Source organism: Ananas comosus, linkage group 10, assembly GCF_001540865.1.
Source record: "Ananas comosus cultivar F153 linkage group 10, ASM154086v1, whole genome shotgun sequence".
Lineage (NCBI taxonomy): Eukaryota > Viridiplantae > Streptophyta > Magnoliopsida > Poales > Bromeliaceae > Ananas > Ananas comosus.
The window spans coordinates 6,197,804-6,222,502 of NC_033630.1; the positions used below are offsets into that span (position 1 = coordinate 6,197,804).

At 36.9% G+C, this 24,699-nt stretch overlaps 1 protein-coding gene across 1 annotated transcript in view; it reads left to right on the forward strand.

Moving 5' to 3' along the window:
* LOC109716682 (probable phosphoinositide phosphatase SAC9) overlaps positions 1-24,699 on the forward strand; it is a 62,949-nt gene that overhangs the window by 15,986 nt on the left and 22,264 nt on the right. The window contains 6 exon segments of the mRNA XM_020242227.1: positions 4,349-4,481; positions 4,631-5,853; positions 10,118-10,225; positions 10,365-10,535; positions 11,718-11,960; positions 15,141-15,593. Of these exon segments, the coding sequence (XP_020097816.1) occupies positions 4,349-4,481; positions 4,631-5,853; positions 10,118-10,225; positions 10,365-10,535; positions 11,718-11,960; positions 15,141-15,593 (2,331 nt within the window).

Genomic DNA, 24,699 nt, shown 5'->3' on the forward strand with positions numbered 1-24,699 from the left:
AAAAAAAAAAAGAAAACAAAGGCTGTGGGCATGTGATAGATGCCCACAACAAAAATGGATCCAAAGAGAAAATAACAAAGCAAAAGCAAAAGCAAAAAAAAAACAAAAGCCAAAAAAAAAACAAAAAAAAAAAAGCTGGCACGGGGCGGCACTGTGCCGCGGCACATGCACCCGTGCCGCTATGTCTCGAGCGGCACGGGGCATGTGCCGAGGCACATGGGGGGGGTCCGAGACCCCCCCTGTGCCGTGCCCCCTTATTGGGGGCACGGCACGGCACGCCCCGTGCCGCAAGGCACGGGGCGGCACTCTTTTCCTTGCTCCTGATGCTACTGAAACAAATCTCATGATCCATCGAGTCCTATCACCTTTTAAGTCCACCCAAGATGATTGGAAGCGTCGTAGCCTTTTCAGAACCATTTGTAGCGTGGGAGGCAAGTTTTGCTCTCTGGTCATTGATAGTGGAATTACTGAAAACTTTGTCTCTAGAGAAATGGTTGATAAACTTAAACTGAAAACTGAAAAACTTGCTCAACCTTACAAAATAGCTTGGTTTAAGGATAGGGATGAATTTCCTATAACTGAAAGATGTCTTGTTGAATTTTCTATTGGGAAAACTTACGCTGATAAAGTTTGGTGTGATGTTGTTCCCATGGATGTGAGTCACCTATTGTTAGATAGACCTTGGCAATTTGATCGTAGCACTATACATGATGGTAGGGAGAACACTTACATTGTCACAAAGGACAACATGAAAGTTAGATTGGTTTTCCTAAATTACTTTCTTAAACCAAAATCTAAGCCAATTGAGTCCCAAAAGCAACCCTCCAATAATGAGCAGAAAATGATGGTTTTGAACAAAAGCCAATTCTCTAAAGATCTAGCAAAGTCTCCAGTGGTATATATCCCTTTGGCAAAAGAAAAATTGAAGAACACTGAAGTTCCTCAAGCTGTTCAACCATTGCTCAATGAATTTTCTGATATTATGCTTGAGGAACTCCCCGATGGCCTTCCACCTATGAGAGACATCCGACACTACATTGATTTTGTACCCGGTGCTAGTCTTCCACACCTAGCCCATTACAGGATGAGTCCTATTGAACATGAAGAGTTACATAGGCAGGTCTCTGAACTTCTGCAAAAAGGTTACATTAGAGAATGTATGAGCCTTGTCGCGGTGCTTGCCCTCCTTACACCAAAAAAGGATGGAACGTGGCGAATGTGTGTTGACAGTCGTGCAGTTAACAAAATTACCATCAAGTATAGGTTTCCCATTCCTAGGATTGATGATATGCTTGACATGCTAGGTGGTGCGAAGATATTCTCTAAGATTGACCTTAAGAGCGGATATCATCAAATCCGTATTCGACCTGGAGATGAATGGAAAACAACGTTTAAAACTAAAGAAGGATTATACGAGTGGCTAGTTATGCCGTTTGGGCTATCCAATGCCCCTAGTACTTTCATGCGCTCTATGAACCAAGTCTTGCAACCATTCATTGGAAAATTTGTCGCAGTTTACTTCGATGACTTTCTGATTTATAGCACAAGTCTTGCGACCAGTCATTGGAAAATTGTCCTAGGCTTACCCAACACTGCACGCCAAGTTGATTCAGTTTTTGTGGTTGTTGATCGTTTTACGAAGATGGCTCAGTTTATTCCTTGCAAGAAAACTTCTGATGCATCACATATTGCAAAACTATTTTTCAATGAAATTGTACATTTACATGGCATCCCTAAATCAATTACCTCTGATCGAGATACACAATTTGTTAGTCATTTTTGGAGAACTTTAATGTCAAAGGCAGGAAGCAAATTGAATTCAGCAGCCCATACCATCCACAAACTGACGGGCAAACGAAAATAGTAAATCGATCTTTGGGTAATCTCTTAAGATGTTTAGCTAGAGAAAAATCAACACAATGGGATTTAATTTTACCTCAAGCTGGATTTGCTTATAACAGTTCCATAAACCGAACCATTGGAAAATCTCCTTTTGAAGCTTTATATGGCCGTCCTATTGCCCACTTTCTTGACCGAGCACCAATACCTTACCCTGGTAGAGTTAGTGCAGATGCCGACTATTACCTAAAACAGTTTCAAGAGGTGCAACAATAGGTTCATCAGAGGTTGCGGGATTCCACTGTCAAGTACAAGGAGTCAGCGGATAAACATTGCCGAGGTATGACTTTTAATGAAGGAGATAATGTCTTGATCCATTTTAGGAAAGAAAGGTTCCCAGCTGGAGGCTATAGCAAGTTGAACAGGAAAAAGTACGGACCATTCAAAATTCTGAAGAAGTTAGGGGAAAACGCTTATCTAATTGATCTACCCTCAGAAGTACCAATGTCCCCGATCTTCAATGTTAGCGAGCTGTACGAGTATCATGGAGAGGCTCCCTCTACTGTCGATATTGATGGCTTGACATCTCACTCCGACATTGAAACTCCAGTAGATGGTGTGGAGGATATTCTGGATGTGCGCGAGTCTGCGACGCGACGTGGTACTCATCACCGATACTTGGTGCGTTGGCTTGGACGACTATTGTCCAATTCCAGTTGGATTTCTGAGGCAGAATTGCGCCAACTTCGAGAGGACTTATACTAGAGCTATCAGGATGCCATCTCGACGGAGTCGAGATTTTCCCAACTCGAGGGCAACTGATGCAGCAAATAAACCTCATTTTATTTTTGAATGCAATTTTTTTTTATTTTGTAGGTTCGTGTTTGATTCGGACTTAAATCATTTAGCTTTAGTTGATTTGGCTAACCCAAACCCTTTTCTTCAATAAACAAGAAAACAATCCCAAAAAAGACCTTTGGAATTTCCCAAAATAAGACCTTTGAAGTTCCCAAAATTGCTTTGTTTTCAATGCATGACTCTTAGGTGACCGTGTTATGTTGAAAACGAAAAGACAATAATTTATTATAGGAGGGCTCTCAACACTATAAATACATGGTTCTTGAAGCCTTAAGGGAGATATATTTGGATGAATAGAAAATTCTACTCTCACTCTTTATCCTTGGTGTTCTACTTTCCGGCCAGATCGTCGACGCTTCTTCCTCGCGCCGAGATCGTCTTCTTCCTCAACTTGATCGTTGTCGCTTCTTCCTCGTGACAAGATCGGCTTCTACTTCTACCCCTCCTCTTCTTCCGAGTCACTACCTCATCTTCTTCTTCCCTGCTGCCGAAGTTTTACCCGTGGTGTACCGCCCTCCTCGTTGATCGTGGATCCCCCGCAATCGTGTGAACTATGCACTTTTTGTATCTCTCATCTCCTGACATCCTATTATCCCCTTTTAATCTAGCCTTTCACCATTACCAACCATATTTGCCAAACAATCAAACCTAAAGCTTTAAGTCCGATAAAGCCGAATTTATCTTTTGGAACTATTATATGTATTTTTAGTTGGTTGTTATTATCTCATATATTGAAGGTTTGTCATCATCTTAGTATTACTTCAATTCGATTTTAATTTTTGTCTTGTTGAAATTTTTGCTTCCTTGCTTAAAGTTCATCGGAATTGATAAATTGAAACTAGTTTTACTTTTAAACAAAAGCAAACTTGAAAATTCAATTTTGCCAACCTCTCGGTTTGCATCAAACAAAAAAATACAAAAAGAGTATGCATCTTTTGGACAAACTGGCCTAAAAAATAAGCATATAACGAACTTCACTATTTTCTTCAATTTTTATATTTTGAAATCAAATATTGATACAAATATGTGTTGAATGCATACGTTTAATAATAATATACTGTATTTTACAAATATAATAAAGAGCATACCCATTGTACCTCGGCAAATCTTTGCTAGTGGTTTTGATGGGTCATTCTTGACCATGTAAAGCTAGAACTTGGATTCTGATGACATATATGCCTTATAAGCTCCTAAGCAAGAGTTTTCTTCTTGTTTGTGGTTCAGTTTCAAGCCTGTCGTATTTTTGTACACAAAGAAAGTGCTTAAATGTGTCCGCTCAAGACAAATGGTAACTTAATATTGATACAAATATGTGTTGAATACATATGTTTAATAATAATATACTGTATTTTACAAATATAATAAAGAGCATACCCATTGTACCTCGGCAAAGCTTTGCTAGTGGTTTTGATTGGTCATTCTTGACCATGTAAAGCTAGAACTTGGATTCTGATGACTAATATGCCTTATAAGCCCCTATACAAGAGTTTTCTACTTGCTTGTGGTTCAGTTTCGAGCCTGTCATAATTTTGTGCACAAAGAAAGTGCTTAAATGTGTCCACTCAAGCCAAATGGTAACTTGCATGCTTGACCTAATTTGACCAATTCCTGTTATCTATTTAATTAGATCTGAAGTATATGCTGCTTTCAGGGGTTTGCTGAGTGCCGAAATTTCATAGGCACTGGTCAGCAAGGTGGAACAGTTGCTCTTATTGCACGCCGTAGTAGATTGCATCCTGGTACCCGTTATTTGGCTCGCGGTCTGAATGCATGTTCTAGTACAGGTCGTATACCAATTTATTTTGTTTTCATATTTGCCCATATTGCTTTAATTAGTGTTATACACTGCTAATTATTTAATCTTAAGCAATTCCTTGTATTGTATGTAGGCATCGTGGCTTTATTTATGTTTCATAAGTGTTATCTCTAACAGGAAATGAGGTGGAGTGCGAGCAGCTTGTTTGGGTCACTCGAAGAGGTGGAGAAGCTGTCCCTTTTAGCTCATATATCTGGCGGCGTGGAACTATACCTATTTGGTGGGGAGCAGAACTTAAACTTGCCATAGAAGCTGAAATTTACGTCTCGGCGCAGGATCCTTATAGAGGAAGTGCACAATATTATCAAAGATTAAGTAAGAGATATGGTACCCAGTCATCTGAATTAAATGCAAGCAAGCAAAAGAAGACACCTATCATTTGTGTTAATTTACTAAGAAAAGGCGAAGGAAAGCCAGAAAAGATTCTGGTTGATCATTTTGAAGAATCTCTAAAACATGTGCGATCTAGTGGACAGCTTCCTCATACTTGGATTCAATTGATAAATTATGACTGGCATGCAACAGTGAAATCAAAAGGCGAGCAAGAGACAATTGAGGGACTATGGAAGCATCTTAAGGCACCCACGATGGCCATCGGTTTTTCTGACGGAATTTATTATCCACGGCAGCAGCAGCTTAAGGAATGCAGAGGTTTAATAATCCAGAATGGCGATGTTGTTGGTGGATTTTGCTTGAGCTCACTTCAAAATGGGGTTATACGTTTCAATTGTGCAGATTCTCTAGATCGAACAAATGCTGCCAGCTATTTTGGGGCTCTTCAAGTTTTTGTTGAACAATGTAGACGATTAGGCATTTCCCTGGACAGAGATGCCGTTTTTAGGTCATCTTCGATGAACAAATACATAGAATTTGGTAATTATGGTGGAAGTGGTGGTCCTTTGCCTCCTGGGTGGGAGGAACGTTCTGATCCTGTTTCAGGGAAGACTTTCTATATAGATCATAATACACGGAAGACCACTTGGGAGCATCCATGTCAGGACAAGCCTTGGAAGAAATTTGATTTGACATTTGAACAATTCAAGAGCTCAACCATGTTAGTTCCGGTAAATCAACTGGCTGATCTATTCCTGCTAGCGGGTGACATCCATGCAACACTGTATACTGGGTCGAAAGCAATGCACAGTCAGATCCTCAATATATTTAATGAAGACAGTGGTGGCAAATTTAGCAAATTTTCAGCTGCCCAGAATGTTAAAATTACTTTACAGAGAAGATATCAAAATGTCCTCGTTGATAGTTCTCGTCAAAAGCAGTTGGAGATGTTTCTTGGGTTAAGGCTCTTCAAGCATCTTCCCTCGATTTCTCTTCATCCTCTTGAAGTAGGTGAAACTAATATTTTCACGTGTAAGCATTTTTGTGATTTTGATGATTTGAAATGTCATACTCATGCTTAAACTATTTTGCTTATGATAACAAAGATTTCTACTGTAACATAAAAGGCTAGTGAAAAATTCTAGAGCAGTCAAAGATGTGGAAATAGCATGGAATGACCAATTTTCTTTTCTTGATTCATTAGGTTGATAATCTCAATTTTCTCAGAGGATTTGTAGCACTCTTGATAAATTAGCTATACGATTAGTGCTAAAGGCAAGCTAGTTAGGTACTTTACCAGGTTTTACCCGAAGTTGTACACATAGAAGGAATTATGTCATTTACTGGCTTTGTAAACAGAAGCATGTACCGGAAATATTTCGTTCTTGGCATTTTTTTTTTGTTGATTTTATTTTCAAGTTGATTTCATTAAATATTCAAGGACAAAAGGCAAAAATCTTTCATATGTAGGCTAGCAATATTTTCCTCCTTTTGATGTAATAACAGAAGAAGAATTACTAGGGAAAAGGATTGCTGCTGCTGTCTCTCTTCTTTTCTTCTGTTCTTTACTTTGTTTTTATGCTATTTGAGATGATTTATCTTTGTCTATCGTTGAAATGCAAATCTCTGAGGTTCTTATCCAACAAATGCTTATTTTCTTTCCTGAAGTTAGTTTATCATGTGAGCACTTCCCTATTAGTTATGATCTTTTCAATGTACCTTACCTGAAGGCATAATGATCCGAACAAAACTTTTATGGTTGCACCATTTTCATTTCCATAAAAATTTCAGAACATCACCCTCAAGTCCATGAATTGCATCCTGGGCTGAGGGGCCCATCTTGCTACATTAGTGTCATGCCCTGGGGTCCCTTTTTGAAATCCAATTGAAATCGGGTTATTTTTATAAATTAGAGTTAGCGGAAAACTGCCCTTTTTTTTGACCTTGACACAGGGGTGTAACAGACTCGTCACAAATACAGAAAATTTTCGAAACAAACGGACAGAATCTCCCCTGTATTTGTAGGGCGTAACACATATACAATTAACAACCAGACTTCCACTCGCACGCACAATGATATAAGATGTACAAGGATCACTAATTCCGCATCACACAGCTAACGATCCTTAGAACATCCATTCACGTTCATTCACATATATCCTATTAGTTCCAAATGTCTCCCACACGAAGACTTTATTTGCAATTCTAACTTTCGAAAAGCCACAAGAAAACCACTTGAAATCGTTCCCCACATAGGAGCCTTCATTTTAAAAATGCTACCACGAGGGGTAGAAAACCAACATTCGAAAACTGAGTCCAAAACTACAAGTGTTTAAAAGCCACGGAAATCCCAAACCATGAATATCCAAAACTCATAAATACATCATCCAAAAATCCGCAAGTATGACGTATTAACTGAACCACATCTAACATCTACTAACAAGTGTAGGGGTGAACTATACTATCACTGTATCACATATATATCTAATACTATGTATGAAGTGATCCAGAACATATACCATAGATCAAGACCTCTATGACCGCCTACTAACTACGGCCGTACGCTGCGTCCCAACCAATCTCATCCGCGTCACCTGAAAAATAGTGGGGGGTGAGAACATATAAACACGTCTCCCCCTCCCAGTGGGTACCGTAAGCCGACGAAGGCAAGTGTACTCACTGGTAACCAAGTATAGGTAAAGAAAGGTCTACAGTAGCAATGTAAGTGTAACGAACAAAAGAACTGTAAGCAAGCACGCAACAACCACTACTGTAGTCTGTAGCTATATGCGTCAATCGGACAAAAAGTCCAAATGTACCCAATCTATGCCGTCGTGTCGGTCCAAGGACCTCAGGCAAGTGCCACGCCGCTCTAAATGGCATATAACCCTATCATAAGCTTCTGCACGGGTTTGCAACCAACTTCTTTTCCGGAAAAGAACACCCTCCCGCGCGAGATCAGACAGCTGGTCTTCGTGAAATACTGTCGAGCTGTGGTGATCGATGCGAATATGATCAATAGCTAACCGTCGGCGAATGGCCGACAATCTCCGCCCCTTGGGGCATACTGACCAATAGGTCATCAAACTGTAAGGGAATACGAGTACCGACCATCAAGTCAACTGGGATGGGACTACTCAACATCTTCTCAAGTGTATACAAGTACCGGCCACTCAGGTCAACTAGTAGGTATGATGTCCATGTCACAAGGGGTATACAGGCACCACCATTCAGGTCAACTAGAATGTGTATATCAATGTCACTACCGCTCTACTCTAAGTCATGAATGCAAGAGAGAATACACTAAGTAGAGCAAGGTCGAAGTCATGTGATGAAAGGCTCGAGTACTGGATAGACAAGTATATGTAAGCAATAAAGGATAGAGATGAAGGGAACATCACCGAGCGTGCACCATTGAACCGACTTCGGATCGAAGTACCCACCTGTGTCCATCGCCGCGGCTAGCTATTGCGAGACGAGGGATGTCAACCGGACCTACGATAGGCCCACCGAGTCAGGATCTGATCAACGTGACTCAAAACACAATACTCACAAACCCAAAACCATCTGCGGAATCGGTTTCCCAAAACCAATTCCCAAAACTCGTTGGGAATCTCCAAAACGCATCGGGATGCCCTCGGGACCCACGAAATTTCTCGAAACACATCGACTCATACCGTGAGTCACCCGTTGCCCTGAAACACATCCATTTGAGTGTCTAGGCAGCGAACACAAGCACCAAGGTCAACTCGATCATCGTCGGTCGGCTATTCGCTCTGGGCTTTCGGAAATGTCCACTTTGGCATCGGAAGCCTCTGCCGCTCACCTGTCGCCTTCGAACACACGAGGTGACCTTGGTGGCCAGCCAACGGGGCTAGGCGATGATTCCCGGGGCGACCACGTAGCCGGAAACTCATCGGGAAGCGAACTCACTTTCTATCGGTGATTTCGCCGAAAAACGCACTGAAACCCCTTTGCTGCTCATCCATCACCTTCGGACTTCGAAGATGGTGGTAGCAATCAGCCAACAAGGCTTGGCGGGGTCTCTAGGGCATTCAAATGACCAACGTGCGAAAATCGCAACATAAACCGCGTCCGATCGGCGATTCTCCGCCAAACGACGCCGTGGGACCCCATTTCCACTTCGCAATGGCTCCCGGACCTTTGACGTTCAGTCAAGAGGTTGCCAACAGCGATTGCGTGCTATCCGAGGCTGTGCGTGGGGTCCTCATTGCATACTATTTGCAATAAACCCAACAAAGCAACAACCACTATACAAATAATGCATAAAACATGAGTTTCGAGCTCGTTACCCTGATTCACAACATAGTGAATCAAAAGCAAGTTCAATGCAGAATAAATGTCCCCTCAGCGATAAAACCTGATTTTCTCGAAACCGTGCGTTGAACATAAAATCTGTCAGCGACAATAGTTCCGGCACAGCCGGACCATCGAAAATGAGCTATTGGATCGCCCTGAATGGAGTCCGATTCGCACCCAAAGCCCACCTCTCTCCTCGGTCATCGTTGGAAACGCGGGTTACTATTCACTTTAAGTGAAAAGTAATAAATGCGTAAAAACTTTATTTTAAATCCTTTTTCGCTGAAATTTAGCGGCCAAGCATAAAGTTAAAATACACACGATAACATTTAAGAAGATGTCCAACATACATAGGGGAAAAATCTCAATCCTCACAATTAGTATAATAATCCTACTAATCTGCGCATGCATTATTATATAAATGCTGGAACTGCGCATCCTAAAGATTTTATAGCAGCCATTGATTTCCTTTTTAACAAGTAAATTTTCTCAGGACGACTTATCATTCTGGACTATTCTACTCATATTAGTGCTTTTTATTGGTTTTTAAAGTCTTAATCGGTGAAGTAAAAGCAAATAAATAAAGTAAGAATTATCTAGTATCTACAATGTTGTCAAATTGGGAAAAAAAGGCCTATGCACACAAATGTTGCTAATTCAGTTTTCCAGGGAATATTTTTAATATTTACACTGCTGGCAGAATATGGCATCAGTTTTAAATATGTCAACCTTATATTTTCCATTTAGATCTTTGTTTACCGATAGTTTTTGTTGTTGAAACTTGCATTATCTTTTTATCAATGATCATTACATGATTCAACTTCTAGCGAAGAGGACATCTCATTTGGTATTGATCTATTTCAGCTGTTTACTTGCTCTTTCGGCTTCGACCTCATTGAGCTTTCGGAATTTTTTCTTAATAGTTTCATTTTGCTTGTTGATTATATTCAGGTATTATCACGGCCATCTGGGTTCTTGTTGAAACCTGTTCCAAGTGTCTTCCCCAATGCTGACAGTGGTTCAAACCTTCTCAGTTACAAGAAGAAAGACCTGATTTGGGTATGAATCCCTTCTGTAAAGCAATAGATTGTTTCCAGCATGCGGCAACTCTTCTTTTTTTCCCCCTCTAATTTTCAATCTTATATTCATAGTTATGTTATATGCTGCCTCTTGATGTGGAGGATTTGTTCTTTAACAGGTATGTCCGCCTGCTGCAGATGTTGTCGAACTATTTATTTTTCTTGCAGAGCCTTGCCATGTCTGCCAGATTCTTTTAACAGTCTCTCACGGTGCAGAGGATTCATCATATCCAGGAGCTGTAGATGTTAGAGTTGGATGCAGTTTAGATGGGCTTAAATTGGTTCTTGAGGTTTTCTTCTTACTTTTGTAGTCTATCCTCTAGCCTGCATGTGGCAAAGTATCATGTTCTTTTCAAATTAATTACTCATTATGTATAGATTTCGAAAAACGATGCTTTGTCTCCTATGGTTCTTTTTGTGCTTAAATAGCTGCTGCCTTGTTGTGTCTAAGTTATTTGGGGGCATCTTAGAGATATTCCTGAATTACTTAAGTATTAAGTGCTGCTTCCAACTTCCAAGTGTTAATGCGCCCATAACTTGTTGATTGCAGTAGTTATATTGCACCAACTAGATTCTGTAATGCATGCTGTTTTCTCTTAACATTTGAAGTTGCATGATATTATTGTCCTGTTTACATAAAGTCTTAAACCAACAAATTTTTTCTCTTACCATATGTGTCAGGGAATAATAATCCAACTCAAATTTTTAGTAGATATATTTCTGAAACCCATTTATAGATTTATCAGCCTAAAACTATGAGAGCAGGGACAATATATGTACTTCTACATAAGTAATAAATATAACAATGATCTGTTCAATATCTACCATACAACTATCCCTATTTACTAAAGACTATATGTACTTCTATCTAGTAATAAATATAAGAACCTTACCTGAAACTGATAGTGCATTTTATAATGGCTACATCAACTTTAGACGTTTGGATTTACAGGTAGAAGTTTGAATTTTAGTGTTTAAACTTTTCTCCCTCTTGATTTCAGAAATTTCCATCAAAACTGTTAGAATTTAATGGTTTTTACTTTAGAAGTTTGGATTTACTGGTTAGAAGTTTGGATTTTACTGTTTAAACTTTTCTTCCTCTTGATTTCAGAAATTTCATCAAAATTGTTAGAATTTAATGGTTTCCGCTGAAAAAAGTTACAGATTATTATTTCTAGTAGCAGAATATTCTGTTATATACTTATATTACAGAATGTTTCGTAAACAGATTCTTTAAGTTCTGATAGGGAGTTAGTTAGATCAAATATACTCTTAAGCTTAGGTAGTACAATCCAAATTTTCAAAAGTTTAGGCACTTTTTTTAATTTCAGGTAAGGTATGTAATTTTTCATCTTCTTCATACTATGCTTTTTATTCTCATGTATCGTCCTTCTTAGTTAACAGTATAGAGGTTAATGCCTAGTGTTTCCAATGCTAGATCTCATCTGACAGCAAATTGATTATTGCTGTAGGGTGCATGCATCCCACAATGCTCAAATGGGACAAATCTTTTGATCCCTCTTATGGGACGAATTGATCCAGAGGATTTTGCAGTCACTGGTAAAAGTGCACGCCTACATGGTCAAGAAAGCTCTTACCTTCCTTTGTTGTATGACTTCGAAGAAGTGGAGGGTGAATTGAACTTCTTGAACCGCATTGTTGCACTTACTTTCTATCCATCTGTTCCTGGAAGATTACCTGTTACACTTGGTGAGGTAAAATGTTTATACTGAAACCTGTAGAAGCTGGCTTGTGACAGAATAAAAAAAAGAATTGGAGTTGTGTTATATTAAGAAGATTAAAATTTTATTTCTTTTCTCTTTCAGTAGTCTACAGGTTTTGTATTAAGAATGATCACTAGTTGTCATTATTTGTTTACAAATGGTTTTGATCTTTTTAAAGATGGCAACATGAATTTAACTAGTTTCTTCAAATATTTTGCACAAAACGTGAGCTAATATATCAAAATATTCCAAAATCAACTTTTGTTAAGTGATAGGTTGTTATGCTTATTTGCTTTCTTTCTTTTTTTCTTCCCCTAACATAACACCCTCTTCTCCTAAAACTTCACAAATTTCTCAACTGATGTGCTAAACCTAGATAAAAATTGCTGAAAGCACAAAGTCCTAAACCAATGATATAGGAGCCAGGGGCCAAACCAAAGTTGATATTGCAAGAGTTGTTTGTTATAGCATGCTACTAGAAAATGCTTCACTACATATTTATCTTTGTTCCTGTGGATGGTCAATTTACTACCTTCATTCCTAATTCCAGAGTTTTTGTTCTATTCTTGGACCTATCCTGCTTTTAACCCTTTCGTGTTCTGGTAAAAGGTTCCCTGCATCTTAAATGTTCCAGCCTTCACATAATTTTGGATCTTTATACCTAGTCAAAAATTCAGAAGCATCTTCCTGCTGTGCTGAAAAGGCTTTTAAAAGTATGGGTAGAAGTGCATTGCATATGCAAGATTATCAGAATTTGGTGTTTCCTATGTTGTGACGTTTAGCTCGAAGTTCAAATAGTGAAAATTATCCATTTCTCGCTTCATTCCATGCCATTGGGAATCTGTGTGAAACTCTAAAACATCTAAATTTTTGCAGTTATAGATGATATAGAGAAGGTTTCTCATCTAGCAATAACTATTAGACAGTGTGTCGACAGCGTGATTCACGAAGGAATTATAATTTGGTATGTAAAAGTAGTATTATTAGATGGTGTCTAAACTCTAAGGGCGTGTTTGGTTCGGGTTATCTTGCCAAGATTACTGGTAATCCTGTTAGGATTACTACGTTTGGTTCATCCAATATGTAATCTGGTTGGTTATGTAGTATTACAAATGGTGCAGGATTACTCTGAAAATATCATTGATAGCAGATTATCTTGCATGATATGTAAAATTACAAGTATACCCCTCCAACCTCCCCAAACCCTTTCAATACGTCCTTTTTAAAATTTTATTTAAAATTTTTTATTGTCAATTTTAAAAATTTAAAATTTAAAATTTAAAATTTAAAATTTAAATTCCAAATTTCGTAAATTTAAATTCTAAAATTTTTAAAACTTAAATTTTAAAATTTTTAAAATTTTAAATTTTTAAACTTTGAATTTTAAATTTTAAATTTTTAAACTTCAAATTTTAAATTTTAAATTTTAAAGTTCAAGTGTATATTTAAATTCTAGATTTTAAATTTAGATTTTAAATTTTAAATTTTCAATTGAAATTTATATTTAAATTTCAAAATTCAAAATTTAAATTATAAATTTTATATTTGTATTTTAAATTAAAATATTAAAATTTCTATTTTTGTTCAGATTTAAAATTCAAAATTTAAAATTTAAAATGAAAATTTAAATTCCAATTTTAAATTATTTAGAATAAAATTTAGTAAAAGGATTATTATTTGTAAATAGTAAAAAAAAAGTTTGTCAAATATGATTAAGGACAATTTTGGAATAGATTACACTTTATTATTAGCATTATTGAATTTTATAAAATAAAGCAAATGTAGTAATTCTATATATACTGTAATCCGGCATTACATTACTGCATTTAACCAAGCACAATAATGCAGCATCAGTAGTAATCTGATTCAGAAATTTCAGATACCTAGTTATGTTGAAATAACCTGTAATGCTACATAACTCGAACCAAACGCGCCCTAAATCATTTAGCAGTCTCTTATGTCAACCTCGGTATTTAATGGGCTTGATCTTTTAATAAGTGTTTTATCATTTATTATCTGTTATATTTTTCTTTACGAGGGCATGATTATCCAAGTTAAATAGGAAATTAAGAGTAACTAACATACGCTGGGCAGCTCTGGGTAATCTTTACACTGTAACTTAGCTGTTTGCATAATCTATCAATGTATAAGTTGGGTTTCTGTCTGTCACAACTTTTTCTTCCTATTTTATGCCTTCAAAAATATTTCTTATCAAACCTTTCCTTCTCCTACTGTCATCCCCATTCAACTCATTATGTAACTACCTCTAGCTTATCAGGTTGAAAACTGAACAATGAGAAATTATGAACCATCTACCTCTTTGGTTTCCATGAGATCTGAACATTTAAATATCAATTAGCCGCCAATAAATTTCTCTTTGCTCACCATTGTCCATTTCATCCATCAATTTATTGTCCTTTTATTTGCCATTTCTTGGTGCAAGGTGAAGTCAACATGCTTCTTTTGTAGCAGATGGAGATTTAACTGTTCATCTTCCTCATCATTTGAACAATACTCGTCTTTTTTTTCCATAAACCTAAATATTGCTGTTTTCCAAGCAGCATGATGCCTGCATAGTTTGTGAATTGTAACTTAATTTCATATCATGCCTGCATAGTTTGGTGAATTATAACTTAATCCATATCATTCAAGAATTTCATTTTTGAGCATTTTTTCTAGAATACCCTGTTTTGGTTGTATACAAGTTTCACTGTCATTCTCTTTGGTAGGTGTTACATATGTGATACATCCCTTTTTTTTTTTGAGAGATAGGTAGCATGCTACCCGCTTCATTTATTTTATTTAGAAATAAACTTAGATGGAAATCTGAATCAACAAGGATTCGAACTTGGGACCTCGGGTACCAACCACCAAGCCCTTTGCCACTTGCACTAGGGACGGTCGGTTGTGATACATCCCTTTCAAGTGATGTTTGTTAGCATCACGGGATAGTTATGCTGTTTGAAATATGCTGCAGCTGCATACTCTTTAATTTTCTAACATCTATTGTTTGCTTTGACTCTTAATCTTCTTTTGTTGTGCTAATCATCTCTGTTTGAGAGGATACTTTGGATCCTCTGTTCTAAGTCTTATTTTATGACAATTAATTAGTTGGTTCTTTGACTCTAAACTTGTTTAGATAATTTTTGAATCAGCTTGAATATCTGGCAGGTTGAAGTACTTGGGGTTTCTCTTCCATGGACGGGTATATTTTCTAACAACAGTATTGGTGCTGACTTCATCAAGCTTCTTCAAGAAAACTCGGCGAAGATTGCTAAACTTCATCGCAGTTCAGATGTAAAAGACTCCACAAATCCTTTTATTGATAACCCCACTGCACATGCGAGTAGTCAATCATTTGTCCAACCAAGTTTGGCGAACAATGTTTTTGATTTTCTCAGTGGAGATTATGCAATACCAAATCAGCTGGACAATTCAAATATAAGCCGAAGTACTGAATTGAGCAGCGGGGAGTTGTTTGATTTCCTTGACAGTTCTGCTGCTGACAGCCACTTTTCTGCTTCATCAGAGGTGCCCTCTGAATTACATAACGAAAGTGCTGAGGAGTCCAATAGCATTCAGCTTTACTTAAATATTTTCAGATCCTTTCCAGAACCTAATAAGGTAACGACCTGTTATTTCCCATTTCTTCCTATTTGATGAAATTGGTCAACTTCTTATCTAGTTGGGAAAATTTTGATTACCTTGTAGATCTAACTATTGTTTACTTCGTATTTTATTACTTCTCTCTGTTCTGAATTGCATTTTCTCTTGCAAAAGTCTTCTTAATGCCCCTCGTAGCTATTAAAACTTTTAACTTTTATTGGAGGATCACACTATGCCAGTTTAGAGTTATACTTTGATGGACCAGGATAGAACCATAGTTAGTTAATTCGGATTAGGCAAAATTCGGTACGGGTATAATACGAATGAAATTCGTAGTCCAATTTTTAAATTTGTTGAAAAATACAGCTTAAAAAACAAGTTCACCAATTATTCGGATACGTGATTTACACGGAAATTATACATTCACCAATTAAAAATTCGGCTATTAAATTAAACTTTTTTTTCTCTAGATTTATGCTATTAGCATAAATACTTATAATTCTTAAACTTATAAAAATAAAAAGCTACAAAATAAAGTAGATTAAGTAAAGAAAATAATAGCAAACTACATTATACACCACGATATATAACAATCAAAAAAGTAAGAGATTAAGATAGTCCATAATAACTTAAACATAAAGTGATAAAACATACAAGGTTCACATACTAGTATAGTTGGAAATTAAATACAAGATAAAGCTCGCACTCTGCATATTGCATACTAACATATCTAAATAGTAAATAAATAAATGATATATAAGGTTCACAATTCCACATACGAGCATACATAAAAGTTTGAATAAACATAAAGCATATAAGCACAAAAAGTTCTAGTAATTATAATCAACGAAGTGCGGCTCCNTATAGTTGGAAATTAAATACAAGATAAAGCTCGCACTCTGCATATTGCATACTAACATATCTAAATAGTAAATAAATAAATGATATATAAGGTTCACAATTCCACATACGAGCATACATAAAAGTTTGAATAAACATAAAGCATATAAGCACAAAAAGTTCTAGTAATTATAATCAACGAAGTGCGGCTCCTGATTTAACCACGAAAGATCAAGGTTAGTTAATGAATTTTCTTCAGTTTCTTCATCGTCATCTTCATCTCCATTTTTTTCATGATCCACATATTCCGAAAGTTCATGAAGTTTTTTTTTAAATTAATAGGCTCCAAATCTTGTGATTCCAAAGTGGACCACTTTGTCATTGCCAATGTATTCATTCTAGTATAAACAAGGTTATCTAGCAGTTTCGGAGATAATCTGTTTCTTTTCTTTGTTTGTGCGACTTTATACACACTCCAATTTCTTTCACAAGATGAAGAACTACATGGTTGGCTTAAAATACAAACCGCATATTTTCTTAGCATTGGAAGGGGATCACCACAATAATCCCACCAAACTCGTGTAATGAAGAATAAAAATTAGCTAATGATATTTAAAGAAAATTATACCAAAATTAAACAAGAATATACGAGGATGCGAGGTTTTTAACATCATTAAGGCCGTAGAATTGAAAATTGAAGTTGATCTAGAACGATAAAGTTGTACTATCTTCCTCCTCTGGAAGAATTAAATTCTCAAACATGAAACCTATGCCATCTTTCGTCTCCCAACTTTCTCTAAACCCTTCACGACACATATAAGCTAGATTCAAAAGAGTTGCAGTTGCATGTATTAGGATGCATAGTATTTCTATATCTTCTTTCATCAAATATCTGATGTGTATGAATTTATTTTGATTTTTACCCAAGTGACATTTGATTGCTTCTTTGGCTCTTTCCATAGCATCATATAAGTGCCCAAAAATAGATCCCTCACCATCAACTAAACGTATAACTCGAACAATAGGCTCCAAAGCCTGTAGGACCTCCTTCGCTCTATTCCAAAATTCATTATTTTGTACGAGTTCAGTAACTTTCTTTGTTTGCTGACTCTTGTTTAAGTTACTTTCTCTCCATTCAACAGAAGCAATAAAAAGCCTTTGTTCATTCTCAACATCCACAGGTGATTGCAATGCAAAAAAAATTGAATCAAATCTTGTAACACAAGGATGCTTTAATTCTTTCTGAGTAGCTTCTCGCATCAATGCCAAGAAAACGGTGTGCTTGTACATATGATTTCAATCACCCTCGCCTCGTCAATTACAATTTGCACCCATTCAACGTCCTTATATATCTTTTAAGGGGGTTTTTTGTGCAATAGTCCTCTTCTAAAATTTTATTTTAAAAATAAACCTGTTAAATATTTATTTGTAGATATAATCCTATAAAAGCGGTGAATGGTTCACCGCTTTCTTTCTTTTTCTTACTTTTTTTTATAATTCTACGATGGTAAAAGCGGTGAATGGTTCACCGCTTTTACTATTTTCTACTCCTAAACAGAAGTTATGAATGCGGTGAATCATTCACCGCATTTAAAGGTCTATTTTTATAATTATTTTTTTTTAAAAAAATATTTTTATAATTATAAAAATCGATAAGATTAGTTATAAAAAAAATTCTCTTTTAAGAGCAATTGTAAGCCATGTGCCGCACATCGAGTCTTGTACATTCTTGGATCGTTTCGTTGCGGAAAGATCCTCTTGCTCTTTAGTTCTGGGGGCTTGAACTTGGCCCATGCCAGTACACATCATGGAACCAATAGCTTCGTGAATAACCAAATTTCAATTGAAATGTAACAACAACTTAATTAGGAGTAATATGGAAACTTGGAGTTTAGAGGAAGAGAAAGATGTTTTGTGCGAAAAGAAAACACAACAACAATAGTATTAACAGTACATATAAGAGAAAATTGTTATAAATAGAAATCAAAATTAAGAAGGGAGGAAAAAAACAATGTAGCTAGGACGTTAAAAATTTGGCACTTAACTTGCAGATAATAGCAAATGTTAATTCTGCTCATAGAAACTATGAATTAGTACTAGACGAAGTGGGCGTGCAGAACTCGAAAGTCGGAACCAGATGGCGAGCGGCGCGCTGCCTGAGGCAGGGAGGGTTCCAAACTTACGATGGCGAGCGGTGCAACCGGGTGGGGCGGGGGGCGCGAGTGGTTCCGAATTTCTGATGGTGAGCGGTGCATGGCCTCGGCCGCGGGGCCGGGGGGGGGGGGGGCGTGAGTGGTCAGTGGACTAATTGGAGTCTGCGGCAATTTGTTTTGAGCTAGGCATTTTTTCCTTTTTTTTAAAGGCGAGCGAGCCAAGCCGCCCGAGCGAATTTTTTGGCTGAATAATTCAGTAGTCGCGAATAATTTGCAAATAATAAATTATACCCAAAAATTTGCTTTTTATTTCGAATTTTTGGGAGAAAAAACGTATACTGTGATTTTATTCAAATATTCAATAATTTGCGAATTATTCGCGAATTAACTAACTATGGATGAAGCACAATTCAGCATTGCACAAGATTGTGTGGGATTGTGCAATCACATTTTGAAGACCTAAAAGTATAAATTTAATGCAACGACCCGACCCGCTAGCAATAATTACTCTTTGGGCCCAAACCACCGGCCCAAAATGCTTAAGCCCAGTTATTATTGCTAGCGTGTAGGCCTCATATAAACTGATCAGAATCATTATCCCATCCGATGTGGGACTATTGGGGGCGTTACAAACTCCCTCTGTTTAGATCTTGACATTCTCGTCGGATCCAAATCAGATCACAGACAGACAAATCAGGACCAGAATTACCAGGCGATGTGAGATTCTAGAGGTGGCTCCTACGAGTTCAAGAGGTGGCTCCCACCAAACCCTTTGGTGTAGCACTTTGCCCCGCATAGCACTTAGCTCTCACATTTCCGGCTGGTATTTGGCTCTGATACCAAATTGCAACGGCCCGACTCGGCAGCAACAGTAACTCGTTGGGTCCAAACCACCGGCCCAAAATACTTAAGCAGCGTTATTATTATTAGCGTGTAGGCCTCATATAAACTGATCGGAATCAGTATCCCAACCGATGTGGGAGACTATTGGGGGGGGGGGGGGNGGGGTTACATTTAATGAGTTACATCACTCAACAAAAAGCGTTGTTCAAGTACAGAATAAGCATGATTAAGTCTTTAATTGTCATATAACGTTGGAATATCTTGAGTGCAAGTAAAAGAACCCCTACAGAATATGAAACTAACAGATACCCCTCAATCTAATAGTTACACGATTTTCAATCATGAGTAGAGAAATAGAAAGAAGATAAGAACAAAGGGAAACTAATGTAGTTAGGTACATATATTCTCTAATAAAAATAAACGGTAGCGGTAGATCTGAGTTGTTGTATCCTCGTGGTTTGGAAGTATCCAGAGTTATCCTACTGAAAACTCCTTGTGCTAAATGGAGATCTAAATAGACTAGCACTAGCATTTAATGGCTTCCAGACTTGCCCCAAGGTCAGTGGTGCAGGTAAACCCTCTTCAAACAATCAGGTTAGATTTAGACAGCAACCTAAGTAATAGTTTAATGAGGTCCAGCACTCCAGCTACATAATGTCCTCGCTGATGGCTTAATGATATCTAAAATTTCATGCATTAACAGTGCAATAAGGTATAAAAATCCCCTAAGATTTATTTGTGACATTCATTACAGGAAGATAACTCTAAGGGCGCGTTTGGTTCAAGTTATGTAATATTACAGAGTATTTCGATATATCCAGATATCTTGGATTTCTAAATGAGATTACTACTGATGCTGCATTAGTGCGTTTGGTTTAATACAGAAATGTAATGCTGGATTACAGTGTTTATAGCGTTACTATGTTTGGTTCTGTCTATAAAATTTAGTAATCTAGACAATAAAGTATAGTCTATTCCAAAATTGCCCTTAGTCATATTTCGTAAACTTTTTTTTACTGTTTACAAACAATATTTTTTTACCAAATTTTATTTTAAATAATTTAATTTTTTAAATTTTAAATTTTAACAAAAATAATAATTTAATATTTTAAATTAAAAAATATTAAATTTTAAATTTTAACAAAAATATTAATTTAATATTTTAATTTAAAATATAAATATGAAATTTCCAAATTTAAATATAAATATATAAAATAAAAAATAAAAATATAAATTTTAAATTCAGAATTTAAAATACAAATTTGAAATTTGAAATTTAAAGTTATAATTTAAAATCTAAAATTTTAAATTTAAATTTTAATTTAAAATTTAAAATTTAAAATTTAAATTTGAAGTTTAAAAATTTAAATTTGAAGTTTAAAAATTTAAATTTGAAGTTTAAAATTAAAAATTAAAAATTAAAAGTTGACAATTCAAAATTTTAAATTAAAATTTTAAAATAACTTATTGAAAGGGTTTCAAGAGTTAGAGGGTAAAATTGTCATTTTACATAATATGTAGTATTATCGGTTTTCAGTAATGCAAGATACACGACCCCTCTCTCATTAATATTTTCGCTGTAATCCTGCTCGATTTGTAATGCTACATTAACGACCAGATTACATAGCGGATGAAGCAAACATAGTAATCCTGACAAGATTGCCTGTAATCCTGTCAGGATAACTCGAACCAAACGTACCCTAAGGAGAATTCATATGCAAATTGTAACTTAATGAATATGCACATACATTGGCACACAAATATATATATATATATATATATATATATATAGCTCTATATGAGTCCGTCTACTATACTTTCGAAAGTACCGGGACTTCCGTGCTTGTACGTTGTTTTCGATGATAGGACATTCGATTCGACGATCGACTCCGTTAGGTATAATCTACCCTATCGGAACTATCTAGAAACCAAAATTTATAATTTTTTGACATCATTTATTAAACGATCAAAAGGTCCCAAAAATGACTATTTTAACGGCCGATGCTGCACGTTTTTAAGTTCAACGGTGTAGAAGTATCCAAATTACATGAAAATTTAAAAGAAAATTCTACTTAACGTCAATGGCAAGATCAATACTTCCGATTTGAAATTTGAGTCCTTTATCATTGTTTTTTATGAGATTTTTATTTTCAGCCGTTCATTTTGAGGCTACTCATTCATTAGGCAAACGAAGTCAAAAAATTATGAAATTTGGTTTCTAGATAGTTCCAATAGCGTAGATCATACTAACGGAACCGATAGCCGAATCGGACGTTCCATCATCGAAAACAACTTACAAGTACGGAGGCCCCCGCACTTTCGAAAGCATAGGAGCCTAGCTCTCTCTCTCTCTCTCTCTCTCTATATATATATATATATATATATATATATATAGAGTCCGGCTGCTATGCTATCGATAGCACCAAGCACTTGGTGCTATCAAATTTTCTGCCGTTAGATTAATCCCTTTGATTATTTTTATCCGTTAGATTATACTATTCAACTAACCACCCAGTCAACCCTAGGGGGCCCATATCATCCTAACCGTATATTTCTCAATCCAAGGGCTAAAAATTCAATAGCACTAATAACTTGGTACTATTGATAGTATTCCAGCCTAGTTCTATATATATATATATATATATATATATATAATTGATGGACAAGAGAACAATATCGGAAAAGCATAAAATTTAGTTTCTAGATACTTCAAGTGGTATAGATCATGTTTAATGGTGTCGATCCTCGATTTAGAGTCTCCATCATCGAAAATAAATCGGTGGCAACGGAGCCCGTTTGCTACTGATAACATTCTAGCTCATATATATATATATATATATATATATATATATATATATATATATATCAAGGTTTTAAGTGCCCGTCGGCATGGGCTGTATCCATCATGCCGTACCATACCAACAAGATACCGGTACGATATAGATCCTGTGCCGATCTCAAAACTCTCTATTTTTTAAATTAGTAAGTAATTTCCTCAATAAAGTTCAAAAGATGTGATAAAAAGGCATAATAAATAGTTAGAATATTTAAGTGCCGTGGCATGGGGTCGTGCCGGAAACTTGTCGACACGGTACGACACGGTACGTGCCGGGCCGTGCCGATGCATGCCGGTCAAAAAAATTTTTGTGTGCCGACACATAATAGCATGAAATATTATTTTAGTGCCGTGGCATGTGGTCGTGCCGGAAACTTGCTGGCACGGTACTGCACGGTGCGTGCCGAGCAGTGCCAATGCGTGCCGATCAAAAAAATTCTTGTGTGCCGACACATAATAGCATCAAATATTTATTTTCTTAAGCAACAAAATATTCTAACTATTTATTATGCCTTTTTATCACATCTTTTGAACTTTATTGAGGAAATTATTTACTAATTTAAAGAATATAGGGTTTTGAGCTATGCCATCTACACGGGATCTGTATTGTGCCGGTATCTTGTTGGCACGGTATGGCACGGTGGATACGGCCCGTGCCGACGGGCACTTAAAACCTTGTTATCAAGTGGACACAAAAATGAACGGCTGAAATGAATATCCTTTAAAAAGTGATGATAGAAGTCTTGTAATCAAGATCAGGAGTATGTATCCTGTTCTAAATAGTTTAAAGAATTTTCTAACCAAAATTCAATTTATTTGGACATCTTTATGCTGTTAAACGAGAAAACATCTTATTTCGACCATTAAACTTACAAATTTTGAAACCCGTTGAGCACTAGGCCAATGGTGTCGAAAAAATTTGAAATTTGGTTTCTAAATACTTCAAGTTGTATAGATTATGTTCAACGGTGCCGATTGTCGATTTGGAGGCTTTATCATAAAAAACAAATAGGTGACAATAGAGCCCGTTTGTTACTGATAGCATACCAGCTCAACTCTCTCTCTTTCTCTCTCTCTCTCTCTATATAGTGTAGCTACTATACTCATATAAGTATAGTAGCCGTTGTATTCATAAGTTTTTAGCCATCATATCTGCTTCAAGATTGGTGTAGATCTGATTGCTGATTAGTTCTTTAATTTACTCACCCTGCCAGCCCTTTTCCTCCAAATTAATCGCAATTAACTCCACCCTAATTACTTTCCCCACTCGTTTTCCTTCTCCACCAACTCAAACAACCTTTCCCTATGGCTCTAACTCCACCGCCGCTACCACCACCACCGCCGCCAACGCCTCCTCTTGAAGCAGGACCAGTTTCTCCTTGAATTCCACCACCACATGTACCCACCGCCTCCTCTTCCTACCACACAATGCGGGTCCAACTCCTCCAACTCCGCCCAGCTTCACCCCTCCTACTTAGAGCGATCGCGACACTAAATCCCAACAGATTCCCGACCGACCGTCAGAACCACCTCTTGCTCATGGCGAAAGCTCCCCTCCTCAGATCCTTTGCCACACCCCCGTGCCCCTTCTCCCAAAGATCCTGCACTGCTGCCGTCGACGACACCCCCAACCCATTGGGTCGTCGGAGAACCTAGAGAAGGGAGAGGGGGGGGCCAGCTGTGCGGGGTGGTGGCGGTGTTGGGAGTTGGGGGTGAGGGGTGTGGTTGGTGTAGTGGTGGTGGTGGTGTTTGCAAAGGAAGGGGAGGGGTTGTTGGTAGTGCTTTCGAAGGTGGAGGAGGAGAGTAGTGGCTAATTAGTTACTTAGTTAATTTTTTGGAGTAATTAATTGGGAGAAAGTGTAGAGTTAATTAAAAAACTAATCAGCCATCAGATCTGCACAAACTTTGAAGTAGATCTGATGGCTAAAAGCTTATGAGTACAATAGCTACTGTACTCATATTGGTATAGTAGCTGCACTCTCTCTCTCTCTCTCTCTCTCTCGCTCTCTCTCTCTCTCTCTCTCTCTCTATATATATATATATATATATATATGAATTATTTGAATTATATGAAACAACATATTTATGGTGGCATTCCCCAAATCTCAATTGTACAAATCACAGTTACTACTGAAAAATATCGCAAAATAAATTAGTCTAAGATCCGAATTATTTGGGTCACACTAGCTTAAACTTGTATATAGTGTATGTATTCATCTATTTGGCTACATAGTTGCTATTGGCCGAAGATTAACATCACGATGATGAAGCTGTGTATCTTTTTGTTCAAGTTTGCTATTTGTCCTTTGTCCTTGCTAATTTTATCTATGTACGCATGCATTATTATTTGGCATGTATTCACAAATTTGTCCCAAGTCCCACGAAAATATTTTGAGATGTGGTAAATAGCTATCTGACGAATTTTCGTACTTTTGTTCTATGGGACACCATA